The 12,371-nt window shown below is 40.3% G+C and overlaps 1 protein-coding gene across 3 annotated transcripts in view; it reads right to left on the reverse strand.

Moving 5' to 3' along the window:
- The window catches only part of adgra1b (adhesion G protein-coupled receptor A1b), a 146,840-nt gene that overhangs the window by 29,515 nt on the left and 104,954 nt on the right, over positions 1-12,371 (reverse strand). For all 3 annotated transcript variants that reach the window (XM_058055964.2, XM_058055982.2, XM_058055992.2), the window contains one exon: positions 30-157. In XM_058055964.2, the coding sequence (XP_057911947.2) occupies positions 30-157 (128 nt within the window). The remainder of the gene's footprint in view (positions 1-29; positions 158-12,371) is intronic.

Genomic DNA, 12,371 nt, shown 5'->3' on the forward strand with positions numbered 1-12,371 from the left:
ATACAACATTGAACAGAAATATTTCTTACCTGTGATGCACTATATAGGTGATGATGGAAGCAAAGAGGCAGAGCAACATGACTGCCGTGCAGGCATACACGACCGGGTGCAAAAACTCCACAGGGTATGGGGGGAAAGACAGCACCTTCTTCAGATCCTGGGGAATAAAGAGATCAAAAGGACAATTAGAGGAACGTCAGCAGTAGCATGAGAAATAATAGCGAGAATTGGGCTTCCAGCTAAGGACAAAGATGATGAGCTTCACATATGTATGGACCATAGCGTACAGTTGACAAGTGGATACCGTACAGATGCTTTTCAAGGGTTTGTAATGGTGTCAAAATCAGCAAAAAAGACAAAAAAATCTGTTGACTGGCTATGTTCGTATATTATATATATATATGTTTAACCCCGCCTTTTGCCCTAAGACAGCTGGGATAGGCTCCAGCACCCCCGTCACCCTCGTGAGGATAAGCGGTAGAAAATAAATGAATGAATGAATATATACGTATGTTTATATATTTGTTTTAGGCATTTAGCTAACCCACTAGGCCAGAGCAGCATATTGCAAAAACAGCATTAGCTTAATATTCTTTCATCATTAAAAGGGAATTCAAAATGCAAAAGACACACATAAAGAAAAATACACATTTTTGTTCCTTTCCAAAAAGTATTGTTTACAGGCGGCCATTAAGTCCTTATCAGCTTCACAGTTGACATTTTTTTCAGTGTTCAATGTGAAACCAATGCTGTGGTCTATCCAGGATGGATTGGTCATCAGCCAATAACATGACATATTGAGATAGACAATAATTTAACAACAATAATAATAACAACTGTCACCGACCACGAATTGAGCTTCACATACAGGTACTGTAAATATTATCTAACTCCATCGTTCTCTCCAACTGATACAGCAACGACTACTCCCATGAGCTCATCCGCCCGTGAGGGAGCTTACGAAAGCCCTCCATGACCTTCAAATGAGTATGAACTGAGGTGAGAGGTTTTTAGGACAGGACATGTGGGAAATGTGAAGATGCAATGACACTCCATCTTCAGTTCACACCAGTGGGTCTGCAAAAAAACCTTCACGGGCCACTTCCCAAACAACATAGCCCGATAGTCATTTTCGTAAGCGTTTCATACAATGCTTTTTAATTCAACAGTAATTCCTCGTTTATTTTCATTGACTGGTACCAGACCTGATGTGATAACTGCATTCCTGGAAGTAAGATTCCTTATTTTTAAATATTTTCGTAGAAAATCCTTTACATACCAAACAAATTTGCTCTGTCCCCCCTGGAGACCAGCAAGGGTCTGCAGAGAGGCAATCCCGACCAGAAATAGGGCGCTGACAGGCCGGAGGATAGCCTACCCCTGAGACCCACAGACAAACCGGGGAAGGCAAAGACAAGGAAATGTATTGCCTGAAGCGGCAATGATCACAGCAAAGGTTTGCTCCATATTTTGCACTTTTAACAACTGATAGTTCTTCTTTTTGCTTGTACATGACAAATAGCTGTGCTGCAGAAACACATAATAATTCGTGTTTTTCATAAGCGCGTTAAACAGGGACTGTCTGTGAATCCAGCATTGCTATAACTGCGTACAGTAGGTGGGTGCGTGGATTCTAAATCCACCCAGAGAATGACGCAGCAGGAGGGATCGGTGTTGGCAACTTTGTCACTTCTGTTTGAGACAACTACTCAGCCTGAGAGGCACAGAAGCTATACGGAAGCAAGCGTTGTCGTGTTTAAGGAAGCACTATTCATTTGCAGCTATCAGCTTAGCAAATACACAAAGGAAGCGGCCATTTACCCAAACACCCACTTCAATCAAGATGTGACAGAAAGCAAATAAACACCTACGCACAAACAAATACACACCACAAAGCATGGTGGGTACTCCTCGGCTTCTCCGACGACAACCAAACATTTATTCCCAGTCATGCACCAGCGTCCGCAGCACTGGAGGCAAGGTGAAGCGCCTTGCCCAGGGACACAACGGCAGTGAATGAGTGGAGGGAACGAGGATATAACTGTGAACCTTCCCATTTCTGAACAACCTGATTTACTTCTAATTTATTTCTTCGAAATGTAACAAACCAAAAACGTACCACTTCACCGTGGAATAGGAGGAGAGGTTTTCTTCATCCAGTGTTAGGTAATGTAATGTAAGGTAATGTCTCAATGGTTTATGTCATTACTGCCGTTCCAGGGTACTACATATCACGTGTATTTGAATACATGAATAGACCATAATCTATGAAACAGTGATGATTTATTTGTAATTTCTGAAAAAATGGAGGGAGCGCGAAAATGGAACTACGATATTGCGAGAGACAACTGTATCTGTTTTGCTATTCATGTTTTTTGTCCACTTTGTGAGGCTCCATAAAGTACATGCACCACGCCAATTATGCTAATGTGATGATAACGCACCTGCAACCCAATTTTTTGCAACACATGATTTGGGGGTCTACTGTGAAGTGGTCTGAACAATACCGTCATGTTTCATCCTTATGACGATCCGCAATTCATTCATTCATTTTCAGGGTTGCGGGCATGCTGGAGCCTATCCCAACTGTCTTCGGACGAGAGGCGAGGTCCACCCTGGACTGGTCGCCAGCCAATCACAGGGCACATATAGACAAACAACCATTCACACTCACATTCATATTCATATTAACCTAGCATACGGGTCCCCTAGCTGTGTAAACCACTCGTCCACCGTCCAGAGGACAGTACATTACATAAATATGTCCATCACATTAAACAGCTTCAGTTTGTTAATTAATGACTTAAAAACAAATTATTTACCCTCTCAGCGATGTTACAGTAGGATAAAGAAAATGAGTTAATTATAATTACAATGGAATAAAACCATGTTCATAGAAAAAAAATGCCCACAGCACGAGAATGAAACTGTGATGATTTCTTTTAAAAATGGTGTACTTGAAATAACGAATGGTTTATTTTGTGACAAAAATATACATCAACACGCACCAACAGAAATTTAGCACTCACTGATACACGCACCAAAAACTTGCCCACATAAGTCTGCTCTTGCAGGAGGGCCCCAAGGCACCCGAGGGCCACAGGAGCCGCCTCATACCCGTCGTCTGTGTTGTACTGTAGGCCGACCCCCCCCCCCCAGAGTCTCAGCTCACTGAAGCGCTTTTTCAACAGTGTTATCTGACACGGCCCACCAGTGCATGCTATCATGCTTAGCGCATCTAATGCGGGCGTACTGGAGCTTATTTTACTCGTCACTCGTTCCGTAAATACACGGTGAGAGTTTTGCTCATTTTTGAAGAAATTATTTTCTATTTTCTTGAGCGGATTCTGCATAAAATATTCACCAATGCAATCTTAAAGATCAACAGGAGAGCGGAGTGTTTGCTTTGCAGACTCCAGAAGTGATTGACTGCGTTCTGCAGACTGTGACCTCCAACAGGCAGCGAGCGGGTTGCAGCCAAGTGTGAAGCAGTTGGGATGAGTGTAAGCACCTCCACTTCCTCCTCTGCTTGAAAAATCGTTCCAGTCAGTGAGTGAATGACTGAGTGAGCTGCTGCCCCAAGTGAAGGAGCTCATGTATCTTGTAGTCTTTGTTCACAAGTGTGGGTAAAACGGCGAACAGGAAGAGCAGATCTGTGCGACATGACTTGGAATACCAGGAATGTTTCTTCTGCTCGCGGAGAAGAATGACGTTGAGAGAAACGGGGTGTATCTCTAGTCAGTGACATTACAGCTCTCATTGCTATTTAGGTTGTATCCTTCTTTCGTAGTGACCAAACGATGGTAATTGAAGACAGAAGGGGACGGTTATTGAATTATAACTAATGATACATTTTTATTGCAAATCCAAATCTGAAAAAGGAGATGGTTTGAGTGATCAAATTACGAATGCAGCCTGAACCTGGACAGCAGTTAAGTGCGCTTGAGGGTCAAAATGTGTACTTTAAATTCAGGTGTATAAGCTGCACTTACTAAACGGATTTGTTCCTATATAAGCCACAAACGGCCACATGATAAAAATGGCATATTGCAGCGCAAACACGTCCGTGAGGACCAGTCAGCTATAAGCAAACTCACGATGAGCTTGTCAGCTTGTCTGAAATTGCAGGATGTCACTATGCAATATAACAGTCTGACTCACGGTTTCATCTTACAAACAGCATTAAACTCATCGCACAGCAACTGACACTCAAACGTTATAGCTCAGAAATTTACAAGCATGTATCAAAGTTTTACATGACAAAAAAACCCAACAATTTAAAGTGTTCCCACAATGCAATTCGGTTCAGAAGACCATTTAATTGGAGGAGACGGTGGGAAGCATAAAAATGACACTGCAATGCTGCTTATGTCCACCTGGGGGGGCAGAGGACCCAAAGCCGCAAAAAAAAGGGAAGCTGATGTCATTGCAGCGTACCAATGTGTTGCTCAGACACAATGCCTTGTGGGACTGTTTAAAAATGTTAATGTCATACTGGGACATGTTTGTATATTTACATTTACAAATTTTGAGTATTAAGTTGATGGGTGATGAATTAAGTGCTGTTAGTAGTGGCTTATCCAGCAGACCAGAGTTTGCAGTATGCTAATAGGTCTGATGTTGGTCAACTTCCCTTAGTTGACATCATGTTTTTCTTCGAGATATTGAATTATTCTTTCCCAAAGCCATCACTGCAATAAACAATCATAAATGAACATACTTATTTTTTCACTACTAAAACATACACCTCACTGTTAAGTACAATAATGCTTCAAACATGCAATACTAGACTTATGTGCAATAAGATTTATTCATCCAAGTGCAATACTACATTTTGTTTACTGAAATTCCACATTTGGTCACTGCAATTCTACATTTTGTTACTGTATAGGTTATTGTTTTTTATGTACATATACGTATTTACATTTATTTTGAACAGCACCTGCCACTTTATATTGTTATTCCTTGTTTTATTTTTCTCCTTTTCCTTAGTCTTATTTTTATCTTCTACAAAATGCACCGTGGAATTGCACTCAAATTTCGTTGTATGCAATATAGTGACAATTAAGGCGATTCTGATTCTGATTCTGATTCTGAATTGAATGTTAATTTCTGACCGTACGTCTTCAAAGTGAATTTGTCAGTTCACCCAACCGGCCTCACGACTGCAGACCACCTATCACCACAACAATCCAGGACTTTCACATCCATTTTCAACTTTGCGTACCCAAATAATTTTTAAGGCCTGTGTAAAAATCCTCTTAGTGATCTACTACATCACCAATGGGCCACGGAGAACCACAAGTAAAATAAAACAAGTCGAGAAAACAGGTTTGAGATCTGCTAAATAATGACTTGTGTTGCCTAAACGACTAAATTAGATGCTTAGCAAACGTAACAAGCTGTTTTTCCGTTAGGAGTCTTCCAGCTGCTCAATGGCCAGCATTGTGATCCTGCACCACGTACAGCTGCTGTTTTAATGCGAAGAAGCAAAACTCGGAAAAGAACGCATTCTCAGCAAAACCTTCCGATGGGCAAACAAAGGTTGAGAGAAGCCCAGAAGCTACAAAGCTGGAGGATGAAATAAAAAGGGTACAGGGAAGTGAAGAGGAGAAAGTAAAGATGTTGAGCTCTCAGTAAAATCCCCCTCGTTGACATCGGCGTCATGATGACTGATGGGACATCGGCGCGGCTCACAGTGTGTCCACAACAAGTGCCCTCCGTTGCCGAGTCATTCGCAGCGTGTCAGCCGGGGACAAGAACAGCCAGCTCCAGGAAATGTTTCCTCCAGGCCACTTAATGTTATAACTGCAATCATATTACATCACTGCGTGGTGGCCACTTCATTACCGCGCCTCCACAATAACGTAACGTAACCAGCCTTTTGACAGCGCAATTCATTAAAGCCATTTCACTACAATAGACTTTAGCCTGTTCTGGATTAGCACTGGCATGTACCTCTAAACACGCCTCCGCCGTCCCCTAGGCCTCAGCAGCTAAACAAGCCCCTGATCCCCTTGCTTGTGTAGCGGCTACAACTTTAATCCGTGATCTACCCTCCCCTAGCCAAAATCAGATTATAAAAGTCAATTAAACTTGATCTCATCCATAATCTCAGCGCGCAGGCACAGTGGGTGCAAGGTTATCAGGCATGCAAAACAAAATGGAACAAACACAGCGGAGTGCTTGCAGGCCATGTGTGTTATTCCAGACTCTTCTGACGATGCACCGCACAATCTGTTCACGCTGAAAACAAATAATAGCGAGGCTCTTTCAAATTGAATAAACTTTTGTGTACGATTGATCCCAATGAAATAGCAGAATCAGTGTATTATGTCATCAGCAGTATGCAAATGGCGCTGTTGTAATACTACTACTGACAATATCGGACAAAACAAAACAGAAGATAATTATTGGGAAACAAAGAAAACAAATGAAAATCCTCTCGGCAACAGCAGCTCCCGCCCGGCACTGTATTTTATCATCCTCGAGTGGCCACGTGAACACTGGAACGGAACCAGCCTAAGTGCGCAATCAAACTCACTCTGGCTTCCCCACAGCCTACAGGATAACAGAGTGTGACAGAACATTGGTGAGACAGAACGTCCTGGCTTAACAACAGTCTGAAAAACGGCCATGCACCATTAATGTGGGTCATCAATGATTCAGCGCCACCTTGGAGCTGTCACTCAGCTCACAGCGTTCAGATAAAGTCAAGCTTGGAATCGGAATCGTCACCTTGCCTGGCAAGCGTTCAGCAGCGGACGAAACAACTGCATGGTTCTCAAATCCCGGGCGGTCATGTATGGAACCATCATCAGCGTTCATTTCTTAATAAACTCAGATTAGGGGGTTATCTTCAATGTTTGTGAAGGTAATCAATGCTATTTGGAGATATTTCAAGTGTGACTTGACCCAGTTTCAGCTCATAATCCTTCCCTCCCTCAGCAAAATAAAACAAATAATGACATATGCAGTCCTGGGATGGACCAAATACATAGAAAGCATGGAAGACAATGACTTATTGAACAACAGTAAAAACATACATATTTTAGCTTTTTTAAATGAAATACTATTAAAACACTGATATCTATTTATTTAGCTGTACTGAACAGACTTAACACGAACCTGTTAAAGGCAACAAAAATGGAGAGCAGTGCAGCATCGAACCCTATTCAAGAGTCGGACTGCATGCTGAGAATGGTAAATTCATACATGTCGGCACAACTGCATTATTATTACTTACTGAAAATCCTCCCTGCCCACTATTTGTGTTAAACAGATCATGCTGGCTACTACGAGCCACCTAGTCTTTACTCCATACTAGTGATACTTCAGTCGTAGATGCAAATGTTGGATATTGTCATTGCACACTGAGATTCAGTCTATACATTGTCAGGCTAATACAGTAGCGATTATAGAAAGCCTTCTTGACACTCACATAGCACAATCACAGTTACATATGACTGATGGAGAATACTGAAAGAGGCAGACATACAAAAGATGCACTTTTCACTTAGACAAGCTTAATGCTTACTTTTGCACAAGCTTAACTTTCACGTTCAATTTCACAGTGTTGGATATTGTCATTGCACATTGAGATTCAGACTATTAGATCAATGCATTTTCAGGCTAATACAGTAGCAATTATAGAAGGCCTTCTTGACACTCACATAGCACAATCACAGTTACATATGACTGATAGAGAATACTGAAAGAGGCAGAAAAGATACAAAAGATGCACTTTTCACTTACAGAAGCTTAATGCTTACTTTTGCACAAGCTTAACTTTCACGTTCACTTTCACAGTGTTGGATATTGTCATTGCTCATTTAGATTCAGTCTATTAGATCAATGCATTTTCAGGCTAATACAGTAGTGATTATAGAAGGCTTTCTTGACACTCACACAGCACAATCACAGTTACATATGACTGATAGAGAATACTGAAAGAGGCAGAAAAGATACAAAAGATGCACTTTTCACTTACAGAAGCTTAATGCTTACTTTTGCACAAGCTTAACTTTCACGTTCAATTTCACAGTGTTGGATATTGTCATTGCACATTGAGATTCAGACTATTAGATCAATGCATTTTCAGGCTAATACAGTAGCAATTATAGAAGGCCTTCTTGACACTCACATAGCACAATCACAGTTACATATGACTGATGGAGAATACTGAAAGAGGCAGACATACAAAAGATGCACTTTTCACTTAGACAAGCTTAATGCTTACTTTTGCACAAGCTTAACTTTCACGTTCACTTTCACAGTGTTGGATATTGTCATTGCTCATTTAGATTCAGTCTATTAGATCAATGCATTTTCAGGCTAATACAGTAGTGATTATAGAAGGCTTTCTTGACACTCACACAGCACAATCACAGTTACATATGACTGATAGAGAATACTGAAAGAGGCAGAAAAGATACAAAAGATGCACTTTTCACTTACAGAAGCTTAATGCTTACTTTTGCACAAGCTTAACTTTCACGTTCAATTTCACAGTGTTGGATATTGTCATTGCACACTGAGATTCAGACTATTAGATCAATGCATTTTCAGGCTAATACAGTACCAATTATAGAAGGCCTTCTTGACACTCACATAGCACAATCATAGTTACATATGACTGATAGAGAATACTGAAAGAGGCAGACATACAAAAGATGCACTTTTCACTTACAGAAGCTTAATGCTTACTTTTGCACAAGCTTAACTTTCACGTTCAATTTCACAGTGTTGGATATTGTCATTGCTCATTTAGATTCAGTCTATAAGATCAATGCATTTTCAGGCTAATACAGTAGCGATTATAGAAGGCTGACACTCACATAGCACAATCATAGTTACATATGACTGATGGAGAATACTGAAAGAGGCAGACATAAAAAAGATGCACTTTTCACTTACACAAGCTTAATGCTTACTTTTGCACAAGCTTAACTTTCACTTTTGATAGAGACTTGGCAACTGCTATATATTCCGTGCACTTTCATTCTGGGCTCTTCGGCCATCATCTTTGTTGATGTCGATGAAATAGCGCTGTAATGAAATATACTGAAAACCTTCTAAATGACTACTTCTCAGATAGAAGCATCATTACAAGAACTGAGAAGACAGGCTAATGATAAGAAGGAGCTTTAAAAGTACGGCCTAAACAATTACATGATTAATCAAAACAATAAGCTTCAGATTAACTAGTAAGAAAATAATCAATAGGAAAAATGTAAAGAGGTGTTCAGGAGCAAAAATAACTGGTTCTCTCAAAAGAGCCAAAATTCCCATGGGTCCTGCATACTAACAACATCAGACTTTACTGCATTACTTATATATTAAGCTGAAAGTCAACAGCATGATGCAACAGCTGAAAGACGCACTAAATATCCCAACTGAGCATTTACTCTTCAGCTTTACAATATTTGTCAATAAATGTTCATGTGGATTACATGACTAAAACTCAAAGACGCCGCTGAGATGCATTTGCACGCTTACGGCTGTTAGGGATCTCATTTGATTGCCTTTACTTTTCCTCATCAGGCTACATTACTCTGTGGTCTAATTAACGCCTTTTCAGATATTGTGTGGTGTTCATGTTTTTTAATAACTGATTACTTCCCAGCTTTGTGTTATGTAGTACTTATTTAAAACAAACAAAACACACCCTTATCAAGGTTATTGAATAAAAATATTTAGCTAGTGAAATCTCACTGGACTAAGGTATAGCTAAAATAAAACCTTTTCAAAAATTCCGACAGATGTTTTGCCTTTCAGAGAATATTTCTATGAATATGCCCGAATCTGTAAAATGACAGAAGGTTATGTGCTGTCTGAAAGAGGTGACTCATCTCTTTGCACTCATAACACAATAATCTATGTTGAGATGTTGCTTTTGATTCCAGTTGATCATACAACACACCGTTTTGTCTGGCTTATTGAAACATACAACAATGCAGAAGCAAATGGAAGCACACGCTGTAAACATCTTTGTCCTCACAGCCTTCTCAGCTCTCAACGACAGCTTGCATCCTCCAGATTTTTGTCTTGTCAGATGATACTTTTTGCTGATTTCCGTTGTGCAATTAATGAAAATAAAGCAGCCGCCCGTTAAATGTATGTATGGATATTACAACAGGGAGGATAGACGGTAAACCGAGTGTCTGCAGAGCAACACCATGCATGATGCATTATAGTTCGGCCGCAGCGGTCAAGGAGGATAGATGACTACCTCGGTGCTGCTTAATGGCATTACAGAGCTCACAGGCATCTGATGCTTCCTACCGCTTCACTTTCATGTCTCTCTCGGACCTCTAGTGGTTTTAGTAGTGCATGGTGACTGTGCAATGCTGGACATCTGATGGCTCCATTACCATAGAAACCACAATGTTAAGTATATCATTGCCTTCTGATATATTCAACAGCACTGCATTGAAAGAGTGGGCACACTTTTTGGATGAAATTATACATTAATTGGTTCTTAATGATGTTGTATTTTTTTCAACTGAACCTTAATATCAAAGTTATGAAGCAATTTTGCCATACAGTAATCCCTCGTTTATCATGGTGAATTGGTTCCAGACCCGGCCGTGATTAGTGAATTTCTACCCAGTACAATTCCTCATTTCTAAATGGAGTATTTTAGTTGTAATTGAGCATAGAAAACCAATTTATTTTACATTATGATCCATTATTAGAGCTTTGTATACATTAATGACACCCCTTTAGTCACCTTTACATTTGTATTACCTAATGTACATAACAGAAAATAAGCCAATGAGACTTGTTCAGATCACTTTCAGTGGAACCTTGGTTAGCATACACCTCGGTTAGCAGACGCCTCAGTTTAACATAGAAAATGTATGCCAATATTTTGCCTCAGTTTGCGTACATTTTCTGGTTAGCGTATAAATATATTTGTATTCCTTGTTAGCTTGGTTCAACATGGAAACAGGGACCATAAGTCAATGAGACAATGAGGGGGATAGGTGGAGGGCGGACACGACATGATGTTGGGCGTTCAGAGTTGAGTTTTAGCTCGGTGCTTGTGCCTGTAACTTACTTCAAACCTGCAATAAAAGCCTGTTGTTCCCAAAATCAAACTGTGTCTCACCGAACATTACAGCAACAGTAATGATACCTGGTGATTAGTGTAGAATTAGAAAAATCACGTGTTTGAATGTGTCTTTTGAATGCCTTATATTTGTATTTTAGTTCCATTTTACTGTTAAAAATACTTACTGTATGCAAAAAAATGCTTCATTTTTGGACTAAAAATAGGTCCACGAAACAGTATGATTTGTGAATGAAAAACCGTGACAGAATGAAGCTGCAGCATTTGAGGCATGGAGTGGCAAGGGATTACTATATTGAATTTCACAGCGTCACACAACCAGAAGAATGCAATGGATTTTGGTCACATTAGTTTTGCCAACCAAATTGCAAAGTATCAAAAGTCAGAAAATGACCTCCTTTGCCTCATCACATTTTGGCAACACTAATTGTTTTCAGCTTCTGGACTGACGGTCACCAGGCTAGGTTCACAATTCCGAAATGCCACCACAATATGGCCCCCAAATGGAGAAGAGTGCGTGTTGAGGGGGCACTTCAGTGGATCCATTCAAGCACGGATGCATGAGGAATATGCAACAAAATACTCGAACAAAAATGCCTCGTGATGAAAAGCAGTGCGGGCTTGTGAAAGAACACGAGGATACGAGGTGCGATAGAACCGTTGGAGGAGGAGACAAGTTAATAATTACAAACCCTCATCCCTGGGAGCGATTATGTATGTTCCCCACCCCCATGCTCACCACAATGCCACAATGCAATTTTCCACCATTTTTGATTACAGATTGCTGGTGGTGATCTCAGCCCAGACCCATTTCCTCCTCTGACAGATGTGCTATCTGTAGCACTTAGAGCTAAGTGGACACTCCATCTCCTTTGCCAGCAATTTACATGTTTGCATTTCATTAAGAACTCGGTGTCTGAATCCAACAGATTATTTCTCAATAATATGTTGTATTCATATTAATATTCATATTAATATTAATAACCACCTCTTTGCAATGGCCAGGGCATGAAATGAGATGAGCGTTTAAGCATTCAGATCAATAAAACAACAGATGTAGTGTTAAATGCAACGCCAAATCAAGTTCAATGATACGGTTTTAAGGTGTGAGAGACGTACAGCAAGGAAGTACTCCTAAATGAAAATGAAACAGTTGTAGATGATGTTCATCCTGTGTAAATCTTGGATCTCCCTACTGGAGCACTGAGAGCTTGTCTTCTCCGATTAGACACACCAGAGGTTTGTTCTTTTTGTATCTGCTTTAAGGTGGTTAGACTTGCCAAACTCAGACAACTTA

This window comes from Doryrhamphus excisus, linkage group LG10 (genome assembly GCF_037039965.1).
Source record: "Doryrhamphus excisus strain RoL-2023G ecotype Guam linkage group LG10, RoL_Dexc_Guam_v1.1, whole genome shotgun sequence".
NCBI classification, from domain to species: domain Eukaryota; kingdom Metazoa; phylum Chordata; class Actinopteri; order Syngnathiformes; family Syngnathidae; genus Doryrhamphus; species Doryrhamphus excisus.